At 47.7% G+C, this 21531-nt stretch overlaps 1 protein-coding gene across 2 annotated transcripts in view; it reads left to right on the forward strand.

Annotated features, from left to right (window-relative positions):
* ZSWIM8 (zinc finger SWIM-type containing 8) overlaps nucleotides 1–21531 on the forward strand; it is a 2332791-nt gene that overhangs the window by 662276 nt on the left and 1648984 nt on the right. For both annotated transcript variants that reach the window (XM_069240531.1, XM_069240532.1), the window contains exons 10-12: nucleotides 5281–6283; nucleotides 7091–7222; nucleotides 7628–7807. In XM_069240531.1, the coding sequence (XP_069096632.1) occupies nucleotides 5281–6283; nucleotides 7091–7222; nucleotides 7628–7807 (1315 nt within the window). The remainder of the gene's footprint in view (nucleotides 1–5280; nucleotides 6284–7090; nucleotides 7223–7627; nucleotides 7808–21531) is intronic.

The following is a 21531-nucleotide window of genomic DNA, read 5'->3' on the forward strand; positions in this document are numbered from 1 at the left end:
CTTCTAGCATTACTTTCAGTCTAGCTGGGTACAGCAGCGAATATTGAATACCTTCGTTTCTTAGGGCCCTTTTGACTGCAATGTATGAGGCACGCTTGCTCTGTAGCTCTACTGTGAAATCGGGAAAGAGTGTGACTTCACCATTTGCTACTTTAAATGGGCACTCTTCTTGTGCCCTTTGCAGTAATATGTCCCTGTCTCTGTAGTGTAGTAGTCTAGCGATCACCACCCGGGGGGGCCTGCCCGGCACCAGGGGTCTCGAGGGCACCCGATGTGCTCTTTCCAGGGTGTAGAAGGGGGTCAGCCGACCCGGCACCACTACTGTGCTCAACCATTTTTCAAGGAATTCCACCATATTCGATCCATCGGCTCCCTCCGGGAGACCCACCACTCGCATGTTATTCCGACGGCTTCTCCCCTCTGCATCCTCTGCTCCTTGTTCTAGGCGTGTCACTCTGTCTCTGAGGTGTGTCATTTCGGCCTGCAGGTCATTTTGTTTTGGTGCGATGTCAACCAATGTGGTTTCTGTCTCTTTGACTCTGTCTGATAACTTGTGGTGGTCAGCCCTCAGGAGGCCCAGCTCAACCGCGACCTGATTGATGTCGTGTTGCAGTGTCAATTTAGTGTCTTCTATCGCGCCTAGTATTTTGTCCAGGGTGTCTTGTACTTTGATCTGCGGCAGGTCCCGTGCGTCCCTCCCTCCGTGCCCGGGGGCTGCTGCGCTGTCCATGACTCTAGCCTTATGGTGGTTCTTAGGGGACATTGGGTGTGCAGGTGATCGCTCCCCCAGGGGACGAATCAGAGTCCAGTGTGCCAGCCCAGGGGTTCCTCCACCCAGAGCCTCGGTCTCCAGCACAATTCAAGGCCCGTGAAGGTTCCCAGGCCCAATCTCAGTAGCACCGGGACCGGTGCTCCCTCGCTCTGGTTCACAATAGGTACAGGGCGCGCCTCGTTTGGTCTGAAGGAACATCACTGACCTGACCGTGGCAATGTCCGCCTCAGGGCCCGATCCGGTCCAGACAACCAAGACGCCCGCTACAGATCACTATCCTGGGGGCCATCTCGTGAGGGACCGCAGACCGTTTCCTTATCTGCGCCAGGGAGCCCCGTCAGGCAGGCCATCCACCTTCAACGAGGCAACGTGAAGCGCTGCGTCGCTGTACCTTACTTCTGGGCCGGTTGCTGTCCGTTGATACACAGTTCCTCAAGGGGGGCGCGCTCCTGCAAGGGCCACCCCAGGATCCTCCTCAGCCCAGACGCAGCCGAGCGAACTCAGACGTCTCTCCGCATGGGGCCCCTCGGGCAAGACCCCAGCCCCAGGGCAACTCCATCGCTCCCACGGGGGGCCATCCCAGGCCCTGTTGCCCGCCAAGAGGCTTCCCGTATCCGCTCCTTGCCTCATGTTGCCAGGGTCCCCAATGCTCTCCTCCGCCAGGGGGGGCACCCCAAACGCCAGGTCCGGCCCTCTAACCTGTGTCGTCGGTCTAGGCGCGTGTCCACCACAACAGGGGCCACGGTGTCCCGTCAGGTCTTCATTTCATTCTGGCCCCCAGCTTTGCCCTGGGGCCCAGGGCAGCACAGGTTTCTGCTCCAGTCGCCTCTGGTCCGCCTCCCCTGATTTTGAAGGAAGGGGAGGCAGAGGGCCCGCCCGCAGCTAGGGCTGCGTCACCTCGGCCACGGGAGCACGCGGACCTCCAGTTCGGCTGCCCCATCCACTTTTTCAGTAGCGGAGGGAGGGGGGGCTGCCTCGATCTCCCAATCCGCGGGCGGTGCCTCCACAAAGGCGCGCGGCCGCAAGGCTGGCCGCGCACCGGCTCTCTCCTCCGCCCAGCTCCCGGCACCAGTGTGTAGGCAGGCCCCAGGCCCGGGGACTCGCCACACGCCACCGATGCGCGCAGGAGGGCCCGCTCCGGGCTCTGCTGATGCCCGGCTCCCTCACGCGGGTCTTCGCTTCTTTTCTTTTTTAGTTTGCTCCGCGGGCGGCGCAGGATAAAGGACGAAGTTCCGGCCCCTCCGGAGTAGACGAATTAGGCGTGCGCCACCTTCGGCAGCTTGGCCACGCCCCAGGTCTGCCCTAAATTGCCCATCCAGCCAGTCACATGCCTCCTGCAGAGTCCAGAAGAAGTGTGCTCCCCTCCCCTCTGCCACCTTCAGCGTGGCTGGGAAGAGCATAGCGTAGGAGATGTTCAAAGAACGCAGCTGTCTCTTTATCTCCAGAAATGTGCCCCATTGTTTTTGCACATCCCGTGAGAAGTCAGAGAAGATGGGGACCGCACTTTTCTCCACTGTCAGCTCTCCTCTTTTTCTAGCTTGCCCAAGGATATGGTCTCAGTCTCTGTAGTATAGCAGTCTGGCCACTATCGGCCACGGAGGGGCCCCCGGAGGCGGCTGTCTGGCCGGCACCCTATGCGCTCTCTCGAATGCATAAAAAAGGGATATCCCCTCCGGCGCCACCTCAGTGCAGATCCAGTTCTCCAGGTAGGAAGTCATGTCATTGCGCTGAATCTTATATTGTTCCGGCGAGATCTGTTTTCCGCATCTTCTGCGTGAACTTCAAGAGTCTTCACCTTTTGTTCCAATGCGGGTAGGTGGCTGTCTGCCGAGGATAGAGCAGGCGGAGTGTCGGTGAGATCTCGCTCTGCTAACGTGACTCTCTCTGCTAGTCTCCTCTGATTCTCTTGTATGCCCAGGTCCGTTGCCAAGGTGCTTATTTTGGACTCGAGGGCCTCACGGGAGGCCGTGATAGCTTTTACAAAATCATGAAGAGACAGGTTTGAGGACGGTCCCTCCGTGGATACCAAATCTCCTGCCCTTTTGCAGTGTTTCTCACTGCTTCCCATTTGCAGCATGGCCCTCTGCATCAGGGTTCTTCCTTCTGCTTGTTTCCCCATTTTTACCACTGGGAGATGGGCTACAGGAGTCATCTAGGTCCAGCACAAGCCAGAAGGCAGCAATGAGGGCTGCCGCTCTCTGTAGTTCCTTGTCCACGCGCTCCGCTCCTTGCACCCCCTAGGTTTAATTCGGGTTTCTGTATGCCTTTGATGAATGCTGCCATCGCTCTCAGCTGGGAAACTCTGACTTAGCTCAGCTCTGTCCATTTAATCACAGTCCTTAGGAGTTCTCACCTGCTTTGCTGCAGTGCTTCCCCGTGGAGAGCCCCTCTTCATTCCCAGCAGCGACACCCGGTCCAGTTGCATGGCCTGCCCTCCGCCCTTCACAGCTATCTTATGTCCAGGGCTATCGTACAAGGGGCACCTTAGTCTCAGCAGGAGGGCCAGCCACCTTCTGGTCAGTGGTAGACCTCTAGTGTTCCCTCTGTCGGCACCAGCTGCTCCTGCAGGCCGGTCCCTCACTTCCAACTCGGGCAAACCTGTCTGTACCTCAGGTTCCAGGTGACACGGAGAGGCCAGTCATCCAGTCGCCTGTGGTCTGCGCTTCAGTGCCTCTAGCTCCCCCCAGCCGAGGGTCACCGGGCCAAGGACTTGGATCGGGGGTGGCGGGGGGAACCTCCCCTGTTCGTCAGGCTCCTCCTCCGCCTGGACTCCTCACCTTGAAGGGACGGCCCATTGCCGCGGCCACCAGGCATCCACGGACCCTCCACATCCCAGGCCTGCTCCTTGTCTTCCTCGCAGGCCCGGGCTGCTTTACTCCCCCCAGTTCAGACCCCTCGTCTGTCCGGCCAGCGAGTGGGGCAACAGTATAGTATTCCTCAGCACCTCGTCTTAGGAGCCGCTTCAGCATCAGGTCCGGGCGCCCCGTGCCAGCTACTCTCGCCCGAAGCAGGCCGAACCTACCACCTGGACTTCCTTCCCATCTGGCCCTTCTTTGCGGTTCGTTCGCCACAGCCGGTCTCCGCAGCCTCCAGCTCCCTCGCTCCGGGCCACGTCGTCCCCCGCTATCTCGTCAGTGCCAAAACATCCGTGGCCCTGGGGGTAGTACGTCAGGATGGTCTGGGTGGCCCTTCTCCAGTGGCGCCAAACCACCACTTATCTCCCTTGTAGAACATAAACAAATATAAACCTTTTGTTAGAAAGGGTTTTGTGTCCCAGAGCATAAAACATTGCACTTAGCTTTTCAACATAAAACAGTAAAATTAGTACCCCTACGACTAACACCCCCTGTTTGTTAAGTACTAGTTTTTGAGATGTAGAAGGGAAGTAACTAGAGAGGTTGGACTAGCAAGTAATTTTCTTAGGTACTTGTTGTGGGATTGCATCACTGTTGTCAACAGCAGTAGGAGCTATCCCCTTCCATGTTGCGTTATCGGGGTCAGATACCTTTGGTTTGTCCTGTTCACGGAGAAATATTGGTGTGCTTCTCTTCTTCAGAGAGAGGAGTGTGAGGCTTCATAAATTGCGGCAGATGTGCCTAGCATGGCTTCTCCTTTATTGTGGGAGACAGAAGCATTCCCAATGTCGGTGGAATGCGATGAACACAGTGTTTGCATTTTCTAATATTAAAGGTTAAAGCACTTTTGATATCTCACCATTAGTTGAATGTCTTTCTTCTGTGTTATACCAATACAATATGTCTCTCCCACACTTCGAAGAGCGTATACCAGTATCATTGTTTACTAGAATTTATTCTGATGGTTGTATACATTTCTGAGTAATACCCTTTAGATTGGCTTTTCCATATTGTTGTGTAAGAATAATCTATATTTTTGTCTACATTTGTTAATACAGTGCTTGTGTCCAGATGTTAGCAACTAAGAGTGGGGCTGAAAGCCTGTCAGCTAAATATCTAAGTGGTAAGCTAACTTGTTTTAGCTTGCCTCAAAAGCAAATCTGCAGCTGTACCAAAAATTGAAGCAGGGTAGTAACTTACCAGCCTGATGGAGAATCCACTAAGATTGCAAAATTGTGTTAATTGAAAGTCTTTGAGAGGGCGTGCCATCATTCTCTTCAATTCTGCACACGGTAATACATAGAAATGCCGGTCTGAACTTGTGAGAGGGTTACATAATAATTTCAGGCACTGCACACTACTGGGCAAAATAATCTGTGCAAGCCTAATGACCTTTGAAGAGCTGATTTATGTACAGATTGTTGAATTTGCAGAACACAGATATTTGTGTAGGCAAAATAGTGATGCCTCTCACTGGGAGTGCCCTACACTCAATATAGATACTCAATTATTAGCTCATAGAAGGTGTACTGTATTTCGTTTTTCCAATTCATTGCAGTTTATTTAGCCCCTTTGTTGGATTGCTAATTGTGCACTGTTTCTTATTATGTTGATGTTTCCCTCTCTACCTACATCTTGTTTTTTTTTCTGCAGGCGCAGAGACCTCTGTGCTCAGCTTCGTCAGTGGCAATTGAAAGTCATAGAAAATGTCAAGAGAGGGCAGCACAAAAAGTCTCTGGACAAACTTTTTCAGGGATTCAAGCCAGCTGTAGAGGCCTGTTACTTCAACTGGGAAGAAGCATACCCCATCCCCAGCATTACGTATAACAGCACAGACAAAAAGAACTCTTTGTGCTGGATGAAGGCAATCCAGCAAAGAAACTGTCGGCCGCATTGCTCTGATGTTGGATGTGAGGCCGGTAGAGCTCAAGGGCATGAGATGTGCCTACATTTTGGGGAAAGATCTCGTTTAAACTCCCAAGAGCCATCTGTGAGACCCAAAGAGCTTGGAAAGCGTAAAGTGACTTCTGATGCCTCCCAGAGGATTTTGAGACGAATGTCAACTGAGTGTGAAAAAATGTTATACAAAGCACCAGTAAACAAGTCAAAGCTGCCAGTTGGGAAGTGTCTGACTGCAAAGCATTGTGGGAAGAGAAGAATGAGCAGTGAAGATAGTTCTCTGGAGCCAGACCTAGCTGAGTTGACCCTTGATGACAGCAGTCTGGCCCTGGGTGCAGAGGCCAGCAATACATTTAGTTTCATAGAGTCAACACTTATTCGAAATTACAGGGACAATTTTGAAGACGAAGGAGGAGTTTACTTCACAGAGGGGCCTGAACCTAATGCTTTGTCAGTACCTTCTGAAAAAAAGGTGGGAAAAGATCAATTTGAAGAAACTGTTGGTAGTGGAGAAGAGGATGCTGTTTCAGCAGATGAGAATGAAGACTCTGAATCAAAGCCTGGGGAGATGAGGAAGAATGGCATTGTGATAGAGGATGGAGAAGGTGATAAAGGGGAGGAGGAGGATGACTACCAGGCTTATTATCTGAATCCTAAGGAAGTGGAAAAAGAAGAGGAAAAAATAGAGGGAGGAAATGAGGAGGAGCAAGACATCTTTGTTGGAATCAAACCACTTGAGCAAGAAAATAAGATGGAGGTGATGCAATTGTACGATTGTCAAAATGTATATGCTTATGAGTTTGGATTGTTGAGGAAGAGTTTCACTTTGCTTGATCTGATGAAAAATACATGCTACTGGCTAGTTTGCAGTGTGTCAGGTGTTATTTGGGAACTTTTTTAGAAAAATAATCCCATTCTTCTATATATCTTTAATCCAAAGCATTTTACATAAAATAGTGAGGAAGCTTAGTGAAATTAATATTTGATCGTAGAGTTCAGTGTGTAAAGTACAACTCACAGATTTGAATCACTGCAAGTCATACTTCATTTTCCATGGTTGATATAATAGGTACCATCTAGCTAGTGTTAATATTATTCTGTTATTTCAGCGTGTGAGATGCTGCTTTAATGTGAACATCTGTGAAAAAGATGCTTGTTTTTGTTTGTTTGTTTTTTAACTCTAAAGAAATACATTCTAAGCTGACATTTACGGGCTAAAACCATGACCCAGAACTTCTACAAAGATGATTTCACTCAGGTTAAAACCAACATGAGCTCCATCGGTTTGTTCTAAAACAAGCCATCTAAGTTGTATTCACTTTTAGAAGTCACTGTTTTCCTTGAAGACAATGTTTTTAATTTCTCTTAAAACGTACTCTGAGTTAGGGATTCTTTGTGCTATAAAAGCATGAGGAAACTCTTACCCTTTGCCAGCCCTCATTTTTTAACCAAGGTTTTAGGAGTTTGGGGTTTGATACTAAATAAGATGCAGTGGGTTTGTTTCAATCATGCTTTATTTGATTTAGTACAAAGCTGTAGCCAACTTTCTTTTTATGCCTTGCAGATCCTCTTTGCTTGTGCAGAGGCTCTCTATGCCCATGGCTACAGCAGTGAAGCTTGTCGACTAACTGTTGAACTGGCGAGGGACCTGTTGGCTAATCCTCCAGATCTTAAAGTGGAACAGCCTCAGACCAAGGTATAAAGCGTTTCCACACATTCACCTTTTGTCATTGATGTTGCCTATGTTCAGTATCTGTTATGGATGTGGCACCACAATGAACAGAATGTCAATGAAAACAAAATCAAGCGCCTTAAGCTTTAGTGTCCAAATGTAAGATATTTTCACATGGAAAACCTTGGTGCTCTTCTGCCTGTTTGTGAGGGTTTTAAAAAGTCAGTCATATTTACTAGCCACCCATTTTAAGTTGATTGTTTGCAGAAAAACTGCATCTGATTATAATTACATGCCCTCTGCTTACCCAATCAGTGTATCCAATATTTAATTAGCTGACTGCCACTGTTATTCCCCCATCTCTGTCTCTGAACACTTTGCAAAAATGATACATTAGAATATGTCACATTGAATGGTTCTTTCTCATAGGGAAAGAAGAACAAGGTTTCAACCAGCAAGCAGACATGGGTGGCAACCAGCACCTTATCCAAAGCCGCCTTCCTGCTGACTGTGTTGAGTGAGCGGGTAGAGTACCACAACCTGGCCTTCTGCATTGGCATGTTTGCGCTGGAGCTTCAGAGGCCCCCCGCATCCACCAAAGCGTTTGAGGTATGTATCCTGCTTGAAACTAAAAGATAGTATGTAACTTCTCTTAGGAGAAATTCGAATTCCATTCACCAAGATCACTGTAGTTCTCACTGTGAGACTGCTATTTTGTATGTGATGAGGTTGTTCCCATTTTTTCTGTCTTTATTTTGCTTGTTTGCTTTCCTTCAAAGTACATTTGCTTTGTTAGTTAGATGCGAAGCACCTCCCTTCCTTTACCAAACATTGGGTCATGTAAATAAGTTTATTTTGACATCATCAATATCATGCAAAGTAAACCAACATTTGTAAGCCATAGGACTCACCTTTTGGCTTTGCCAGTGCTTTCTCCCTACGATGTTCAACATCCTCTACAAGAAAAAAATGATTATTTAGTTATTGCCAATACTGAACAGCATTGTGGAAAAACATGTTGATGTATAATGTGCATGCACCATCACTTGTGCTCAAAAATGGATCATAACACAATGCTAGTTTTGTTTCAAATGTAGCTTTCCATTATAGTGGATGCCCATCTTGGAGTGTAAATTAAAATATGGGAAATAATCTACAATATAAAGCAAAGTTAAACAAGAAAGGGAGGGGGGAGCAATAGTGAGGCCCAGGAGTAAACTTAGACAATCAACCTGTAAAACGCAGGTGGGAGCAATGACATTTTTGTCTAAATAAAGAAATGAAAGAAGCCGAGGGAGACGGGGAAGCAGCAGATGACCTTGGTTGAGCAGCGATATGGATAGCACAAGGGAGGGTACTTAAGGGTCAAAGCAGCATACAGGGGAGTATGCAAGAAGGCACAAGCACTCTCACAGACAACCTAAAGAAAAAGGAAAAAATAGTTTGCTTAAGTGGAACTGTGGAAGGATACAAGCCATCCACCCGGAAGGATAGTGCAGCTATGCTCCTGGGGTCAAACACATGAAAACAAGCATTTCCAATGGAACGGGTCTTGCGTTTGCTGCAGTCAGAGCTTTTAGCGTTTTAAGTTCCTAACTGGACTTTTCTTGCCACATAAATTGAAAATGAAAAGTAAAACAGTTGACATAAGCAAGCCAATTCAAAGTGCCACGGCTGAGATGAGCGTGAGCGCGAAGGAGAGACACAAAAGGAAAAAGAAGTTTGTTCGCAGTCAAACGTATCGGCAAACGTGCAATTATCCATGTAACACAGTCGATGGCCAAGGCCGGTAACAAAACTGCCCGAAAGAGGGACAAACGTAAAGCACTTACCAATGATAACAAAGGATTTTTGAAGGCGAGAACTTGAATGTGTGATAGTGATGGGTGTGCGGTGGGCGTAATTAAAAGCCCACAGATAGATTGCAACACGTCGGAGCGCTTGCGCGCTCGACCTAAAAAGGAAAGCTATTGAATATGATGTAAGCACATAAGATTCACAAAAAAACAAACAATGAAAAGCAAAAGGCTGACACAAAGCCCGCTTTGATTGTTGTTACTGTTCACAATAGGTCTTTGACAGCAGACAGATAAAAGTTGTTTGTAGGCGATACCTAAAAAAGGAAAATGTATTAAACACCTAAGATGTTTTTGTAACCTTCTTTTCAATCTTGTAGCATTGCACAATAGATCATTTTTAACAACCAGAGTCTGGTTAATTGATGGTGACATATTTCACATCATTTTGAAGTTGACAAGCGTGGCCCCTTTGCGAAACCACACCTGCAGATGCAAGTGACATCCTTTCAAATATTACTCCAGCAAAAACATTTTTTTTCTTGATGAAATTGCCTGCCAAAAAAATGATTGTTTTATCTCTGTGCAAACATATTTTTTGCTTTTTAAAAACTTTGCCACTTAGTGGGATTGAGAATGTTTAAAGAACAATAAAGAACAACAACCTTACACAGTTGCCAAAAGTGGGCTTCTCAAATTTAACACACATTTACTGAGGACTGCTGCACTATCAACCAGAGAAAAGTATATTTTAAAATGATAATGGGTGATATAACCAGTCTACCATTAAGTGTCTACCTGCATTAACGTATTAACCAAATCTACTCATTGTCTTTTTCTTTAAAGTGATGGTACTCCAAAGTACGAACTAAGGTAGAGTTAGTACAGAAGCAGTTCTGATTTAGTATGTACCACTATATTTAGGAAATAAAAGGCAGATGGAAGACAGCGGGGTGAGATAAGACAGCAAGGTGAAAAGTGAAGGAAGCAGAGTTCATTTAAAAGAAACAACCGCTTTAGCATCCTGCAGTGACCAGCACTGGCCTTTGAAACCTTAGTTCATTTATTTGAACTATATCTGTGATCAAGGGGCTAAGCTAAGCCTGTCTAATCTGGTTGGATCGGTTTTCATGAAAGAAAACCGATCCAACCAGAAACAAATCATGACAAGAATGAGAATGACATATTGCAGTAATATTAGAAAGAAATGACTATGCAGCAGTTTTAAATCTACAATGTTGTGAATAGTTTACAGTGTTACACAAAGATGTGAAACAAGTCTGGAAGGTAGAACACCAAAAATTGATTTTGTTGTCCAAGACTCAAATAACATATTGTTTTTTATAGAAGATGCGATTCCTATCCCATGAGCTCGAATGCAGCATGCATTCACAAGCATAGGCACTATAAGATGACATTTTCAGCAGAAGTCTACACCAACAAAGTAAGTAGTAAATATCCCAATCATTAAGAGTGTCAGAAAGCACACAGCAGCAGGAAAATGGGGACAGAGATGCTAAGGCAGCCAAACAGTAGGACAAAGTAATCTGGTAGACAATATTTCAACAGGAACTCACCTCCATGTGCACTAGGTGGAGTAAGATCTCAGTGACAAATATGCTGCCACCTGTCCCAGCAGCAGGAAGGTGACATTCTGGCTCAGGAGGCCCTAGCTGGTAGCAGTTCAGAGTAACTATGGTGCCTTCCTGAAGCATACCAAACTTTTGGGCTGCTAAGATGCAAAGAGCACCAGACGGCCACTATACACTATCAGACACAACACTAGGCACCAACAGATGTTCTTTCCCTGCTGCTCAACATGCTACTGATGCCAGAAAGGTTTGGGAGCAACAGGTTGAACAATTTGTTTAGCTATTTGAAGAGGTTTTGTTTTTTTCAGAGTCTTTGAGTGTCAGCTTTTTTTTCCCCAGAGATTTTGTTTCCAGAGAAGACTTGAATTTCACTGTTTATCCACTTTTATTTGCGATCCATAGACAGCACATTCTGTGAAAGAAGAAAGTCCTCAAAGGATCACTAGTACTACAAGTCGCATACATGCTGAACTTCCCTGAAGTGAAGAAGTATCATTTTTGCAGGGCAGTGTAAAGGAAGGATCAAAAGGGCCACAAAGGTTTTAGGATGCATTGAAGGATAAACTACTCCCGTGGCTATTTGACACTGCTTCTTTGTCTCAGCCTCTTGATATGCCTAGAGCAAGGCTTCTTACACCTTAGAATATTCCTTCAAAATCTCTTACCCCAATGCTTCATGTGAGTGTTGAATGTATGCATGTGCATTGTTAGCGTGACTCATGTAAGGTAGTAGGACTCTGTGTGTCTATTTGGTCTGTGGTAGACGGGGAAGGGCGGGACTGCAGCTTCTACTGTTTAAAATGAGGGCGTTTCTAGGCAGGGCATGTCTTTTATGTGTACCTCTCTACTGCTTCAGTATGTCTGATGACAGCCTGGTCAAAAAGTTTCACCCTTCGTTATGCCCTTGTTTTTAATACCACTGCTTGGAACTAACATTATTGCTACTTGTTCTGAGAGCTGTCTCCTAGCACACAATCTTTACCTGAGGAGCACCCAGGAAATTACATTTGAAAGAAACCCACCCTAAACTAATGCAAGTGTCAGTCTGGCTTGAATACTGTGAGAGAATGAGAGGCTGTGGTCTGCAGAATAGACTTGAGGCTTCATACAAATAACAAAGCAAACTCAACTGTTGGGTGCACTAATGCCTTGGGAGTGATTTGAGTAAACTGCAGCTGTGCCTAATCTGTGCCCTGTCATGAGTTGTGCACCAGTGAATATAGACTCTGGGGACCTCCATAGGTGAAGGGAGGTACTGAAAGGTGTTTTGCCTCAAGGAAAGATCTCAAACAGTGTTACAACCCTGTGCCTGGTTCTCCTAATAGCTTTGTGTTGTATTACTTTATACAGTGTGATTTAAAATACTGTTTTATCCCAAAGATAAGCACTTTCTTGGAATATCTGTGTTAGTTAACTGTTGGGTTTTGAGATCTTTCCCCCAAACTAACTCCCTGAGAAGCCTTTGACTACCTGTCTTCACAACCCAGATAGTGAAGTAAGGAAAGAGTGTATTTGGCCCAGTTTGCAGAGCCCTAGTAGAAATGTCATCAGGACACCAGGGGCTACTATCAGGGTTGCAGTCAGTAGTCCCTGACAGCCCTGCAGCCCTCCCCAGGTTTTGATCTGAGACTTGCCATCTTCATACGACATTGAAGACCCATTTGGTATCAATATGTCTTTTGTATTTAATACTTGCTCATTCAAAGTCCTTCCTTGGTTGTGTTGTGTTGACTACACCTTCATAGGAATTGTATCAGAAGGTCAAAAATTAGCGGCCATTGAGCCAATGACAACCACATGAACCTGGTGTAATGACCATTACTGTGTGAGGTGTGGGACGCTGCATCTCAATGATCTTAGGAATCAGACAGCAATTTTACAATAGTTGTGTGTCACTTTATGACCTAGATGCATTCTCGCATTTGGAATCCTATTGAAGCATCACAATGTGTTGCACTATGAAGCATGTTAACTTGTTATGTATATATTTCACTGTTCCATGGCTCCACAGAGAAGATTCAGATTAGATTGTGAGGCCATGGCATGGATGCTATTTTGTATTTCAAATATATAAAATACTTTACAGAAGCCTGGCTCATCATTTGTATTCTCTTCATATGTTTTAAGCCGTGCAATATATATGGAATAGTATGTGGAAGACATTGTGATGCGTAAGGGTTAACTAGCTTAGGCAGTGGTGAGTGAAAATGCCTGCAGAAAAACAATGTACTACACTTGAGATGGCAGATGTTCGTGTGATGCTTATTTTTACCATTACTAATAGACAAAACTATAGGTGCTCTCATTATGTTGTGTTTGCTCTACCAAGCCAAGGCATGTGGATCAGGCGAGACATACCGTCAAGGTTATGCTGATCCAAATAAGCCTGCAAATAACTTGTAGGCCCAAGGAGGGTGATTGATTGGTACCAATTAGAGAGAGGTGCGAGGTGCAGCTGGTAGGACTCGGAAGGATGCTGGGTTAGTGAAAATACTGATAACGTCACAAGAACAACTAGCACATGTAGGAAAGTACCATCTTGCCTGGCATGTTACCCCCATATTTCACTGTATATATGTTGTTTTAGTCTATGTGTCACTTGGACCCTGCCAGGCAGGGCCCCAGTGCTCATAAGTATGTTCCTGTGTATGTGTTCCCTGTGTGATGCCTAACTGTCTCACTGAGGCTCTGGTAACCAGAACCTCAGTGGTTATGCTCTCTCTGTTTTCCAAATTTGTCACTAACAAGCTAGTGACTAAATTTACCAATTCACATTGGCATACTGGTACACTCATATAATTCCCTTGTATATGGTACTGAGGTACCCAGGGTATTGGGGTTCCAGGGGATCCCTATGGGCTGCAGCATTTCTTTTGCCACCCATAGGGAGCTCTGACAATTCTTACACAGGCCTGCCACTGCAGCCTGCGTGAAATAACGTCCACGTTATTTCACAGCCATTTACCACTGCACATAAGTAACTTATAAGTCACCTATATGTTTAACCTTCACCTGGTGAAGGTTGGGTGCAAAGTTACTTAGTGTGTGGGCACCCTGGCACTAGTCAAGGTGCCCCTACATCGTTCAGGGCAAATTCCCCGGACTTTGTGAGTGCGGGGACACCATTACACGCGTGCACTATACATAGATCACTACCTATGTATAGCGTCACAATGGTAACTCCGAACATGGCCATGTAACATGTCTAAGATCATGGAATTGTCACCCCAATACCATTCTGGTATTGGGGGGGACAATTCCATGATCCCCCGGGTCTCTAGCACAGAACCCGGGTACTGCCAAACTGCCTTTCCGGGGTCTCCACTGCAGCTGCTGCCAACCCCTCAGACAGGTTTCTGCCCTCCTGGGGTCCAGGCAGCCCTGGCTCAGGAAGGCAGAACAAAGAATTTCCCCCAGCCCTGCTCTGGCGCGAAACTGGACAAAGGAAAGGGGAGTGACCACTCCCCTGACCAGTACCTCCCAGGGGAGGTGCCCAAAGCTCCTCCAGTGTGTCACAGACCTCTGCCCTCTTGGAAACAGAGGTGTTGGGGGCACACTGGACTGCTCTGAGTGGCCAGTACCAGCAGGTGAGGTCAGAGGCTCCTTCTGATATGCTCTTTCCTCTCTTAGTAGCCAATCCTCCTTCCTTAGTAGCCAAACCTCATTTTCTGGCTATTTAGGGTCTCTGCTTTTGGGAATTCTTCAGATAACGAATGCAAGAGCTCACCAGAGTTCCTCTGCATCTCCCTCTTCACCTTCTACCAAAGGATCGACCGCTGACTGCTCCAGGACGCATGCAAAAGCGCAACAAAGTAGCAAGACGACTACCAGCAACATTGTAGCGCCTAATCCTGCCGGCTTTCTCGACTGTTTCCAGGTGGTGCATGCTCTGGTGGTAGCCTGTCTTCACCCTGCACCAGAAGCTCCGAAGAAATCTCCTGTGGGTCGACTGAATCTTCCCCCTGCTAACGCAGGCACCAAAAGACTGCATCACTGGTCCTCTGGGTCCCCTCTCATCCTGACGTGGTCCCTGGAACACAGCAACTCTGTCCAAGTTTGGTGGAGGTAAGTCCTTGCCTCCCCACGCTAGACTGCAAAGCTGTGTACCTCGTGATTTGCAGCTGCTCCGGCTCCTGTGCACTCTTCCAGGATTTCCTTCGTGCACAACCAAGCCTGGATCCCCAGCACTCCATCCTGCAGTGCACAACCTTCTGAGTTGTCCTCCGGGGTCGTGGGACCCCCTTTTGTGACTTCGTGTGGACTCCGGTTCACTTTACTTCTAAGTGCCTGTTGGGGTACTTCTGCGGGTGCTGCCTGCTTCTGTGAGGGCTCTCTGAGTTGCTGAGCGCCCCCTCTGTCTCCTCCTCCAAGTGGTGACATCCTGGTCCCTCCTGGGCCCCTGCAGCACCCAAAAACCTCTACCGCAACCCTTGCAGCTAGTAAGGCTTGTTTGCGGTCTTTCTGCGTGGGAACACCTCTGCAAGCTTCATCTCAACGTGGGACATCCGTCTTCCAAAGGAGAAGTTCCTAGTCCTCTTCTTTCTTGCAGAACTCCAAGCTTCTTCCAACCGGTGGCAGCTTCCTTGCACCTTCAGCGGGCCTTTCCTGGGCTCCTGCCCCCCCTCAACACTGTCGCTACTATTGGACTTGGTCCCGTTGTCTTACAGGTACTCAGGTCCGGAAATCCATTGTCAGTGCACTGATGGTGTGTGTCCTTCCTGCAGAATCCCGCCTATCACGACTTCTGTGCTCGCTGGGGGTAGTAGGTGCACTTTACTCCTACTTTTCAGGGTCTTGGGGTGGGGTATTTTTCTAACCCTCATTGTTTTCTTACAGTCCCAGCGACCCTCTACAAGCTCACATAGGTCTGGGGTCCATTCGTGGTTCGCATTCCACTTTTGGAGTATATGGTTTGTGTTGCCCCTATAGCTATGTTCTCCTATTGCAACCTATTGTAATTCTACACTGTTTGCATTACTTTTCTTGCTATTACTTACCTAATTTTGGTTTGTGTACATATAACTTGTGTATATATATTACCTTCTTACTGAGGGGTACTCACTGAGATACTTTTGGCATATTGTCATAAAAATAAACTACCTTTATTTTTAGTAACCCTGTGTATTGTGTTTTCTTATGATATAGTGCATATGATATAAGTGGTATAGTAGGAGCTTTACATGTCTCCTAGTTCAGCCTAAGGCGCTTTGCCATAGCTACCTTCTATCAGTCTAACCTGCTAGAAACACCTCTTCTACACTAATAAGGGATAAATGGACCTGGCACAAGGTGTAAGTACCACTGGTACCCACTACAAGCCAGGCCAGCCTCCTACAGCACAGGAAAGGAACATGCTATTGTTTAATCCAGGTTTCAGTGCATAAGCAGAAGGGGGTGTGGATCCCTCAGGCAAGCTCCCATACCAAGACATTCAGGTTTGCTGTCGCCCACTGCCGCTGTCCATTGTGCGCTGTTCCCAGAGAGTGTTTGGAGCGAGCTTCCAGGTGCTAGCTGCCAACGCCAAGCCACCCAGGGGTGTAGAGCCTTTTCTCCTATTTTATTTTGATTCTAGGAATTATTGTCTTTTAGACTTTACTGCATTGCGATTGATTTGAGTCTTTTGTGCTACTGTTTGGCTAGCATTGCTATATATAACTGTTTAGCCAGCATTGCCAATATATATGATTATACTCTTGTTTTCTTTAAAGTTATACAGTATCAGCTACGTGTGTTGCTTCTCACTGAGAGTCCTTATTGATTTACACCTGATTAATATTGCTTGGGTTGGTTGCAGGCATCCAGTCCAAACCACAGACCATAATATAAACATTTTGTAGAATGGAAATGCTTAATGATTCTGTTTTCCCAATTCAGAAGAACCAAACTAGGTGTTCTGGACAATCCTGAAGTCATAGTTGACAGTAGTGGAGAAAGAGTTGTAAGGGGCTTGTTTATACGTCTGGACTGTAAACACAGCAGTTTGCATTACCTGTGTTTTATACACATGGCAGGAAATTCAGGTGAGCTCCCTTCAACCACTGACTTATTTAGGTAACCAGTTTCAGCCATTGGCTTAAGTCATTTTAAATCACATCTTAGATCAGCCCAGAGCAGTATTCCTCTCTTGACGTTACGCTGTTGGCTATTTGGTGTTCCATTCTACTTTCTATAGGGTGCCTGCCATACAATAGCAGATTGTTTTACATCTAAAATGTACAATCGACCATCACACTTTTGTCATATCTAGATTTTCATCTCATACACGCATTTCATACAGCAGATTTAATATATCTATTTTTATCTGATAGGGACTTCTAGCGGCAGATTCCTTACCTTTGATTTTCCCACATGTCAGACTGGATCTGGAAACTTTTGCTGAGTAATACCCCTTGTGCATGCCGTTGGATGGCTCCTTTCGGCTCCGCGTGGCATTGTTGGCGCCAGAAGTGATGTCTCGTTCACCTATATTGGCATCACCCAGGCACATGGGTGTCAGTTCTTTTCTTTCTGTGCAATTTAGAGTAGACCCAGAGTGCTGGTTGTACCTAAGTGACCTTCTCTGGTGCCAGTCATGACGTCGATGCTTCTGACGCCAGCCCCATTCTGATTCCTGATGAGCCGGAACGGTGTCACGTGATGCCCATTCCGGTGCCGACAGGTGCCAGATCATTTCCTGAGCCTTATTATTCCACAGCTAGGCACAGGATAAGAGTAGGAAGGGTCACTGGATGCTTTAGAATACCAGTTGGAGAGATCTTTGGACTGGTATGAGGAGCTAGGAGAGGCCAGTGGTCTGGACACCTCTCCAGATACTGTTTGCTCTCTCCTCCCATTGTGACTACGGAGGAGGGAGCAGCTTATGCAATGGTGGTGTGTAGGGCAGCGGAGGTCCTCGACCCCAAACTGCCCTCTGTGGCCGTCAAGACAAACAACAAACATCTTGACTGAAGTTCTTCAGCCTGGGACTTCTACATCTGAACTCCTTTTGCCTTTTAACAAAGCACTTACAGATGTCCTGCTGGGAGCTGATTAAAGCCCAGCACAGGGGCTCCTGTAAATAGGACAATTGCGTGCCACTGTCACCCTGCTCCGGGAGACCTGAACGTTCTCAGCCAACAGTCCAAGCTTAATAGTCCAAGCCTCCACAACACACTGCGCATTCCGTTCCACTCCCCCGGATAGGGAATCCAAAAGGCTGGAGCATCTTGGGAAGAAACAGTTTTCTTCCACCAGCCTGACACTGAGGTCAGTGAACACCTTGTGCTTATTGGGCCGTTTCTTTGATATCATTTGGGACATGGTTGTGCAAGTGATGCCTCAGGTCCCAGAGGAGGTCCGGGCCATACTCTAACAAGCTGTGAAGGTTGGGAGGGACGCGACTAAGTTCACCATTCGGTGTTACTTAGATACGACTGACTTGCTAGGCAGAGCGGTGTCGTCGACAGTGCCTTTAAGGTGCCACGTCTGGCTGAGGACATCTGTTTTTTTGGAGGATATCCAAGCAAACCTGATGGACATATGCCCTTCGATGGCACTAGCTTGTTTGGCGAGAAGGCAGACGCTGCGCTTGTGCGCTTTAAGAAATCTTGGGCAATGCCCAAGTCCTTTGGCTTTTTGGCGACCCCTTGTCCACCGTCTGCCTTTCACCCCTTTTGTGGCTACAAAAGGGGCTTGGTTCCGCACCAGCCCTATGCCAGCCACCGTCCCACGCAACCAACCTTGGGGATTCGAAGATGTGGGGCGGGTTCGTTCAGACGTAGAGGGTCTGCTGGCCAGAAGACGTCTGCCACTCAGCCCCCGGCAGCTGCAGCTTCAAAGCCCTCCTAGTTTGAACCTGCAGGGCCATGCTTGCCCAGTTGGAGGGAAAATACACCATCATCTCCTCCACTGTAAGTCTATAACATTGAACGCATGGGTACTGGAGGTCATCTGGAAGCGCTATGCCCTGCCTTTTCAATCCTTTCCTCCCCCCCCCCATTCCACCAACATTAGAATGGCTGGTGGAGGATCATTTGTCACTACTCTGCAAGGAAGCTACGGCTCTAATGGCCAAGAGAGCCATAGAAAGAGTCCCGATATCAGAAGTAGGCAGTGGTTGTTATTCCTGCTATCTTCTGATAGCCAAAAAGAACAAGGTCTTTGCCCTATTCCAGACCTACAGACAGTGAATCTCTTTCTCAAGAAGTTCAAGATGCTCACATTGGCTCAGGTCTTGTCTGACCCACACCTAGAAAACTGGTTGGTTGCGCTGGCCTTGCAGGATGCATATTTTCATATCCCCATCCTGCTGACCCACAGACGTTACCTGCGGTTCAAGGTAGGCTACGAACACTTTCAGTTCACCGTGCTTCCATTTGGCAGTCCCAGTGCCCCTCTGGTATTCACCAAGATAATGGTAGTGGTCGCAGCTCATCTGCGCAGGTCAGGGGTTTCAGTCTCCTCCTACCTCGACGACTGGCTGTTGAAGGCAGGCTCACCCCAGACTAACGTTTCCCAACCTTCAGGCTTCGACGGACATCCTGCATCCATTGGGGTTCACTATAAATGTGCCAAAGTCACACCTGACGCAGTGCATTTTCGGGCTTATCCTCCTGAGCAGTGAGTTCAGGATATTCAGGCTATGATACCAATGTTTCAGCTTCTATCCTGGATTTCGGTTAGAATGACTCTGAGGCTGCTGGTCCTCATGACCTCCTGCAACCTGTTGGTAAAACATGCCAGATGGCATATGTGTGCTCTGCAGTGGGACCTAAAGTTCCAGTGGGTGCAGCATGAGGGAATCTCTCCGCCATGGTCCAGATCTCGGCGGGAACTGTAAAAGACCTGCAGTGGTGGTTAACAAACTACGATTAGGTCAGAGGCAGACTCCTCTCCCTTCCCCAACCAGACTTCACTGTAATGACAGATGCATCACTCCTGGGATTGGGTTGCCATCAGGGAGAGGTGGAGATCAGAGGGCTCTGGTCTTCGGCGGAATCCAGACTCCATGTAAACATGTTGGAGGTCAAGGTGATCCTACTAGCGTTAAATGCATGTTCGATGGCATATGTTGCTGCAGATACACATGTTTGGCACAGTCCGCTGCCTGGTGTTGGGCTCGGAGTATTACAAGTTGTTTTTCTTCGAAGAAGTCTTTTTGGTCACGGGACCGAAGGACTCCTCCCTCTTTGGCTCCATTGCGCATGGGCGTTGACTCCATCTTAGATTGTTTTTTTCCGCTGTCGGGTTCGGACGTATTCCTTTTCGCTCCGTGTTTCGGTTCGGAAAGTTAGTCAGAATCTCGGAAGAAAGCGTCGGTATTGTTCCGTTCGGTATCGGGATAGTTAGGTACATCGACACCGATCATCGGAAGACTTTGGGGCAGTTTCAATCCCCCATCGGGGCCTGGTCGGCCCGACCGCGTGCGACATCGAAGCCGATGGAACGGACCCCGTTTCGTTTCTGCCCAAAATGTCACAGTAAGTATCCTTATACAGATCAGCACTTGGTCTGTAACTTGTGCTTGTCCCCCGAGCACAAGGAGGATACCTGTGAAGCCTGTCGAGCCTTCCGGTCCAGAAAAACACTCCGGGACCGAAGAGCCAGGCGTCACCAAATGGCGTCCACGTCGACAAAACAACGTTTCGACGACGAAGAGGAAACATTCTCGGTTCCGGAATCAGAATCCGGAGACTCCGACGTCGAACAACAGCAACAAACTGTGAGTAAGACGTCGAAAAGTAAATCCATCGACAAACCGAAAGCCCAGGGGACGCCACTGCCAACAGGCCATGGCTCGACCCATAAATCAGGCGACCCGTCGAAGGGGCCGAAAAAGGGCACGCCCATAGCGAAGACACCCGACTCCGGTCGAGGGACCGCCATGGAGCAACCTCGGAGCCGAGAAAGCGGCTCCGAGAGACAAAAACAAGATACCGGCACCGAAAAACATCGGCACCGAGAATCCATGCCGAAAGGAACAAAAATTCTGTCGGTGCCGAAACCGAAAAAAGATTCTCTCTCGGCGCCGAAAAATACCACACCTTCATCCTACTCAGAGGAACAAGGACTAAGTGGCCAAATGCACAAATTTGGACAAGAGCTCCAAAGTGTAGAATCGGACTACACACAAAAGAGGCTGTGCATCCAGCAAGATACAGGGAAGATATCAACCCTTCCACCAATCATGAGGAAAAGAAGGATCGGACTTCCAAAGGATGACACACAACCACAAGCCAAAGTGGTTAAAAAAGTCACGCCTCCGCCCTCTCCTCCACAGGCATCGCCGGCACAAACACCGCCACAAATGCACTCACCAGCGTAAACTACCATAAGTCATGACGATCAGGATCAAGACGCTTGGGACCTGTATGACACCCCAGTGCCGGACAATGATCCCGAGTCATACCCCACAAAGCCGTCACCGCCAGAGGACAGTACCTCATACTCGCAACTGGTGGCTAGGGCTGCAGACTTCCACAATGTCCAACTGCATTCCGATCCTATAGAGGATGATTTCTTATTTAACACCCTCTCGGCTACACATAGCCAATATCAATGTCTCCCAATGCTACCAGGGATGTTACGGCACGCAAAACAAATTTTTGAGGAGCCCGTAAAATCAAGAGCCATCACCCCAAGGGTGGATAAGAAATACAAACCACCACCCACAGACCCAGTGTTTATTACTTCGCAGTTACCACCCGACTCTGTGGTAGTAGGGGCAGCTCGCAAAAGAGCAAATTCACATACATCTGGCGACGCCCCACCTCCGGACAAAGAAAGCCGAAAATTTGACGCGGCAGGGAAAAGAGTGGCGTCACAGGCAGCCAACCAGTGGCGCATCGCAAATTCACAAGCGCTGCTGGCCAGATATGACCGCGCACACTGGGACGAGATGCAACTTCTCGTAGACCATCTTCCCCAGGAATACCAAAAAAGGGCGCAGCAAATAGTGGAAGAGGGA

The sequence above is a fragment of the Pleurodeles waltl genome, chromosome 6 (genome assembly GCF_031143425.1).
Source record: "Pleurodeles waltl isolate 20211129_DDA chromosome 6, aPleWal1.hap1.20221129, whole genome shotgun sequence".
NCBI classification, from domain to species: Eukaryota; Metazoa; Chordata; class Amphibia; order Caudata; family Salamandridae; genus Pleurodeles; species Pleurodeles waltl.